The following is a 7,814-nucleotide window of genomic DNA, read 5'->3' as shown; positions in this document are numbered from 1 at the left end:
AACATCTCTTTATATTTTTCTATATATTAATAATATATATCTTGATATATATCAACTAACCATAAAATATCAATCTGTAAACATTTTTTATATTTTAAATGAGGAAAATAAACATGCATTATGTATGTGACAAAAACAGTCTGCAAGTTTACAGTATACAACATACTTTGTAGAAATTCTGTGAATTAAACTGCACAACTCAAAAAAAACTCGATGCTAATCAAAAGAATAAGAGTTGGCTCTCTATAAAACAAACATTTTTGCATTTATAAGGAAAAAGCTTCGTTATGTATGTGACATCTCTCTGTTATGGTTGTGACGGATGTGAAATTGCTACTTGTGTGACTTTGATAAATCAAATATAATAGCATGAAAATACTGACAGAGACATTTTTGAGTATTTTTAAAGTACTGTAAACTACAAGCCTACACAAAAAATGCAGAAACAGTTTTGCTGTTTTGGTGAAAACCGAATTGTTTTCATGCAAGGTTGACATTTGACTGCTCATGTACATAAAAGTTTGCTGCTAGTATGTAAGTCAATATTTTCATTAATTTCATTAGTATTTCATCACTACTTACTATTATATTACAATGATACTATTTATTGTTACGTTGTGTTTACTTAACATCCCAATATTGATTATAATTGCTTGTATATTTTTTTAAGTAAGCTGATAGTATGTAAATATATATATATATATATATATATATATATATATATATATATATATATATATATATATATATATATATATATATATATTCCGTTTTAAAATTGTTTGCAGTAACCCTTTCAGTTTAATGTTGCTGGTAAAACATTGATTATATTAATTATAGTTGCTTGTATATCTGCTAGTATGTAAATCAGTGTTTAATTAGTAACTATTTCTTCGATACTTCATTAATGAGTAATATCAGTTCAGTTACTCACAAGTAGTTTAGGATATTCAATAAATCACTCATGTCACTACTTGTTGTTATGCTTTGTTTAGTTAATATCCCAATATTCTATATTCACTTTAACAAACTTGTTAATTGTCTTTGAATTGGAGTAATTTGGAGACTATTGTTTCAGTTTTTCTAGTACTAATTGTCCTTATTAATGTTACGGGTAAAATGTTGATTATATTTATTATAATTGCTTGTATTTTTTAAGTATGTAAATCAGTGTTTAATTAGTAACTATTTCTTCGATACTTCATTAATGAGTAATATCAGTTCAGTTACTCACAAGTAGTTTAGGATATTCAATATATCACTCATGTCACTACTTCTTGTTATGCTTTGTTTAGTTAATATCCCAATATTCTATATTCAGTTTAACAAACTTGTTAATTGTCTTTGAATTGGAGTTATTTACTTCTGACTATTGTTTCAGTTTTTCTAGTACTAATTGTCCTTATTAATGTTACAGGTAAAATGTTGATTATATTTATTATAATTGCTTGTATTTTTTAAGTATGTAAATCAGTGTTTCATTAGTAAATATTTCTTTGAAACTTACTCAAGTAGGCACTAATATCAGTTCAGTTACTCACAAGTACTTTAGACTATTCATTACATTACTCATGATACTACTAGTTGTTGTGTTGTGTTTAGATAATATCCCAATATTATATATTAAGTTCAACAAATTTGTCTTTGAATTGGGGGTAATTTCTTTTGATTATTGTGTATTTCAGTTGTTCCTTCAGTTTATTTTTAAATACATATAACTTGAATACAGTATATATCACCAGTATTCAAATTGTTTGCAGTAATCTTATCAGTTTTTCTAGTACTAATTGTCCTTATTAATGTTACCGGTAAAACATTAATTATATTGATTAGTTGCTTGTATATTTTTTAAGTACTGTATGTAAATCAGTGTTTCATTATTAGTAACTGTTTCTTTGAAACTTACTCAAGTAGGCTAGTTTAGGCTATTCGTCATTACATTACTATGATACTACTACTTGTAATGCTGTGTTGAGTTAATATCCCAATATTATATATTCAGTTTAACAAATTTGTCTATGAATTGGAGCTATTTACTTCTGGTTTTTGTGTATTTTAGTTGTTTCCACTGTTGTGTATTCCAAATATTTCCAATTTTTCAATTTAATTTTATAATATATATCAGTACTCAAGTTGTTTGCAGTATCCTTTTCTGTTTTTATAGTACTAATTGAATGTCTTTATTAATGTTATTAGTAAAACATAGATTTTTTTCACTTAAAAAACCATCATTTTCTATTTTAATAGAAGTGAATTTAACAGTAGGGCAACATGGTGGCTCAGTGGTTAGCACTGCCACCTCACAGCATGAAGGTTACTGGTTCAAGCCTCGGCTGGGCCAGTTGGCATTTCTGTGTGGAGTTTGCATGTTCACATCGGTTTCCTCCGGGTGCTCCGGTTTCCAAGGACATGGGCTATAGGTGGATTGAATAAGCTAAATTGGCCGTAGTGTATATTTGTGAATGAGTGTGTATGGGTGTTTCCCAGTACTGGGTTGCAGCTAGAAGGTCATCCGCTGTGTAAAACATATGCTGGATAAGTTGGCTATTCATTCCGCTGTGGCAACCACTGATGAATAAAGGGACTAAGCAAAAATGGGACTAAGGGACTAAGGAAAATGAATGATTGAATAAATTTAACAGTTGTAGTAGTAATTATGTTTGGGTTCGGGGTTAGATTAAGTGATTTAAAATATAGTTGTGCATAATAAGTCATTAATAATTGCTTTTGTATATACTAACTAACAACCAATTTACTTAATGCGTGATGGCTTTAAGAAAGTAACTAGTTAATAATAAATATGCGTTTCCAAATCTAAAGTGCCATATATTACAATAATCACCAACTATTTTTAACCATCATATTTACTATTTTGACTAGATATTGTGTTAGGGCTGGGCGATTTGGCCTTAAATCTAAATCGATTAACTCGATTACGATTAATGAACGATTATTTGATTTATTTATTTTATGTTTTTGTCCTCGTAGTTCACTGACAGGTTTTGTGCAGTAAATATGCTCACGAATTATAAGTGAGAGATTTTTGAATGAAGGGTTTGATTTGAAAACAATTAAAGTAAACCCGCATTATCTACTATCTATGATTATTTATTGAACATCAAGGCTGAACAACTGAAATTAACACACATTGTCTAAAACGTGGCTCTCTGTGCCACCCACCGTCGTCACTGCTTCCAAACCGACCAATCACAAAGCTTGTGCTACATGTCGTTGTGACGTGTAGTTGCATTTCTTGAGAGGTGTGCAAGTATGCGAAGGTTGCATCAGACCGCATGCATGCGCTTGGCTGAATAATATCAGAATAATAAAATAAGTATAAATCATAATATAATAAGTATAAATTAGTCTTGACAAAGCAGGGTAACGTGACTTCACACACGGTAGGGAAAGTAATGAAAAAAATTGACCTGGAAAATTAAATCGATTATAGGTTCTGAATGTTGATTTGATTACTTTACGATTAATCGCCCAACCCTACATTGTGTATTACACAAAGGAAAGCGAATTGTCTGATAAAACAAAAAAGCTAAGTAATAAGTAAAAAGTAATAGACTGTAAACTTTTTAGCATTGAAAAGAATTAACAAAAAAGATGTTACTCAATTTTGATTTGTTTTTAGTAATGAGTGATCAATACATAAATATAAGGTAGTAGTTTAGAGATTAGATAAAGTAACCAAATAGTTATTATTTGTAGTGAATAAATGTAAAAACAGCCTGCCATATTGCATTCCCTTGAACAGCTGCAGAATGAAGAAATGCTCACAGCAGTGTGCTGTCATGTCCCTCTGTCCACAAACATCACCTTAAGGTGTAAGGAGTCACACTTTCTTTCTGGATTCTGCCCAGAAACTCACTCGCTTTTGCACAGTTTGAAACCAAACGTCAATATTTGAAGAGTTCAGATGCAAAAACCTCAAAGAGCCATCTGAAATTAGCATAAAATAAGCATTTTCTAATCTTCCTGTTTATAATCAGTAATTTCATTCATTCATTCATTTTCTTTTCGGAATACTCCCTTTATTAATCCGGGTACGCCACAGCGGAATGAACCGCCAATTTATCCAGCACATGTTTTACGCAGCGCATGGCCTTGCAGCCGCAACCCATCACAGGGAAACGTCCATACACGCTCATTCACACACATACACTACGGACAATTTAGCTTATCCAATTCACCTATACCACATGTCTTTGGACTTGTGAGGGAAACCGGAGCACCCAGAAGAAACCCACGCGAACACAGGGAGAACATGCAAACTCCACACAGAAACGCCAACTGACCCAGCCAAGGCTCGAACCAGCGACCTCGCTGTGAGGCGAGCATGCTACCCACTGCGCCACCGCATCGCCCCAGTTATTTCATGTTAAAGGCAATTAAAATAACATTTTCTTTGCCATAATAGTGGAAGTATTAAACCAGCACACATTTTAGAAGACGATTTCAGGTTTTTGCATCCGAACTTGCTGCTTTTTAAATTAGGATGACTGCTTTTGGTCTTTTAGAATCTACTGTAAACAAATGCTGGGTTCCACACAATCAATTTGTGTTAGGACATCATGAAGGAATTCAGTTAGCTTATTAGTTTTCACAAATTGAAGTGGATTGGATATAAAACAATCAAGTTGTCCCAAAAACAACTCAAGAATTGTGTTGTTTCAGCTCATTTTAATTAAGTAGTTTGAACAGATAGCAAACGTCATTTTTTTGTGTGTAGTTTGAGCTCAAAACATCATGTAATGCTCAACAGAAATCAGTTATCATGTTTCTGCATTTCCAGGCCTGGAATGTTCAGAAAAATGCCAAAACGGAGGCACGTGTGAACCAACTGCAGACGGGAGAGGAGAATGCAAGTAAGTGATAAGATTGTCAATTGCATAAATTTGCTGTGTCTGATACCCAGAAGGAATCAAATACAATGTTCACTGAATAGCACACACACACGGCTAAAGAGATTTCCCACTTCCAAAAGTTAAAGGGATAGTTCGTCTTTAAAAAGTTATGTTTACTCACCTTTGACTTGTTCCAAAGCTGGGCTGCGTTTCCGAAAACCATCGTTAGCCAACTAAGGTCACAAGTTTCATCGTTACAAAAATTGTTTGTTGATTTGATGTTTCCCAAATCCATCGTTCCAACGAACGTTCGCAAACTGCGTCGCAAACTTCTATGCTTGCGACTAAACCTCTGGAGCTGTAGTTACATAGTTCCTGGCTGTGTTCTATTCCCAGTTATCCCCCCTTGCTCTGTTCCTTTAGAACATTCTAACATTTAAAATTGGAATTATTCAAATAAAAGCATTAAAGTCATCTCTCTTATGTGTAATTGACTTGCAAAGTATTTTTACAGTTCAGTTTTAGCGATCTTCATGTTTACAATTGTGCTCCCTTCGCAGTGCACTTTGACATCATTGATGTCAATTTGAACACAGCCGTGGCTGATGACGAAAGCTATAGGTGACCTATTATTTAAAAGCGGAATTTATGTTACGTCTCCAAAGCTTGTGAAAGCAAATAACATAACATACGTTAATGCTTTTAATATATAGTAGCTTATTTATTAAGTATCTGTACTGTATTTGACATGGGCCTGCTGGTTAGAACATTTCTGCAGTGGTTTGCATGGGTCAAATTGTAAAAGTAAACTGTAAAAACATAAATAAATAAATAAACAATATCCTACTTAATAATAATAATAATAATAATAATAATAATAATAATAAGCATCATCATCATTAATATTTCATTATTATTATTATTATTAAAGTAGGATTTTTTTCATTTCCTAATAAATAATAAATATTAAATTTCATTTCTTAATAAATCACCTCATTATTTATTTATTTATATGATTTATATATGATAATAGAATACTTGTTAGCTTTTTAAGTGATTTTATGTTTTAGAACAGAATATGTAATGTTCTCAATAATATTTGTTAAAGAAACACAGACCCTGTTTGTGCCATTTATATATATTTTAATTAATATGGAAAACGAGAGCATGTTTTAACCAAAACTAATATTGGATTTTTTTAAAATGCGTGTGCGTGTAAAACAATATAATTTGCTCAAAGAAATGATGGGGTTCTTCTCTAAAGTAGTTGTTACTCCACCCTATTTAGAGCATCATTATGGGCGTTTAACGTTACAACTAACATGGTTCAAACGATGGATCTGTGACAGAGAAACTACGGGTTTTGGGAAACACTCGTCACTGCATCGTTCTTTTCCCTAACGATGCATCGCACTATGATAATTCAGCCGCGAGTTACATCGTTGTTTGTAAACACATCCCAGTTTGAGTTTCTGTTGGATGCAAAAGAAGATATTTTGAAGATTGTTACACTGTGAAAATGTTCGGTTTCACAAAATCAATTTATCTTAGGGCAACATGAAAGAATTAAGCTAGCTTTTCTACAAATTCAAGTGGATTGAACATAAAATAATTAGGTTATCCCAAGAAAACTCAAGAATTGTGTTGTTTCAGCTTATTTTAAACAAGTAGCTCGAACAAATAGTAAACACACTGTAGTTTTTTGAGTGCCCTGTAAAAAATGCAGGCTTCCACACAACTCCTTCATGTTGTCCCAACACAAATCGATTGAGTTAACTTACAAATTTAAGTCGATTGAACATAAAACATTTAAGTTGACCCAAAAAAACTCAAGAATTGTGTTGTTTCAGTTTAATTTAATTAAGTAGTTTTGCAGTAACCACTGACTTCCATAGTGTTTTTTTTTTCTTATGGTTGTCAACATTCTTCAGAATATCTTCTTTTGTGTTCAACAACCCAAAAACAAACGTTTCTTTGACGACTATTTCTGAGATGTTAATTTTAATTTTAGGGTGAACTATCCCTTTAAGAAAAGCTATTGCATACCAGAGCACATGCAGCCAATTTGAGTCCCAAACATGCAAACAAAAGCAAAGTGTGCTTCTCTCTCTGAAGAACATGGTCTCAGCTAATGAACGACATACACAGCCTCTGATGAAGAGAGTTTAGGGCATCACCCCCCTCCCCTCCGGGTGCTCGTAAGTACGGGCCACTTCTCCAGCCCAAGTCTCGTAGACACCCAGAGCCCTAAATCTTATTTCGCTTTTCTTTTATAGAACGACAGCTGGGGTTTGCCAGAAGCTCGGCGATCATTGTTCTCTAGTCTAGATTAATTCTGTGTGACTAATCTGTTTGAGGCTTCCCAGAATGCATGAGGCCCCTCCTCCGCCCTCGCACCCCTGTCCCTGGTCGGGTGTTTTGCCCTATTTTGAATGCCTATTCACTCTGTGTGATTTACATTAGAAGGACAGATGGCGGTAGAGTGTAATTGGACTGGATGTTTTCATAATTGGTAGCATTGCACCAGAGGATAATCACAAGCAAACAGGTTGCATCAGCACGCATAGCATCACATCACTGTACTTTCTTTTCAGGTGAATGTACATTTAAAAGAAGTAGATTTTTAAATATTTTATTATGAAAAAATTGCTAGTCACAAAAAAAAAAAATTAAGTTTAGAGCCTTATAGAATTATTTATATTTATTTATTAAAATTTATTAAATCTAAAAAATTCTGGACTGTTTTTTTAGGGCGGTTAAAAAATTACGCAAACCTTTTCAGAAAGCATGCACTCATCAGCTTATTCAGTCAACGGTTTAACACAAACGATTTTTTAGGAACTCTTAAATTCACTCTTATTTTTTCCTCAAATTTTGTTTTATATTTAAATCAAATCAAATAAAAATAAAATTAAATGATTAAATTAAATAATGAAAGAACAACAACAACATTAATAGTAG

General features: G+C 32.6%; 1 protein-coding gene across 1 annotated transcript in view; it reads left to right on the top strand.

Moving 5' to 3' along the window:
- Nucleotides 1–7,814, top strand: part of notch1b (notch receptor 1b) — a 122,932-nt gene that overhangs the window by 1,088 nt on the left and 114,030 nt on the right. Inside the window, 1 exon segment of the mRNA XM_056458743.1 lies at nucleotides 4,802–4,874. Within this exon segment, the coding sequence (XP_056314718.1) occupies nucleotides 4,802–4,874 (73 nt within the window).

Source organism: Danio aesculapii, chromosome 5 (assembly GCF_903798145.1).
Source record: "Danio aesculapii chromosome 5, fDanAes4.1, whole genome shotgun sequence".
Classification (NCBI taxonomy): Eukaryota; Metazoa; Chordata; class Actinopteri; order Cypriniformes; family Danionidae; genus Danio; species Danio aesculapii.
The sequence above is the reverse complement of the archived record's forward strand: the minus strand, read 5'-3'. Positions and strand labels throughout refer to the sequence as shown.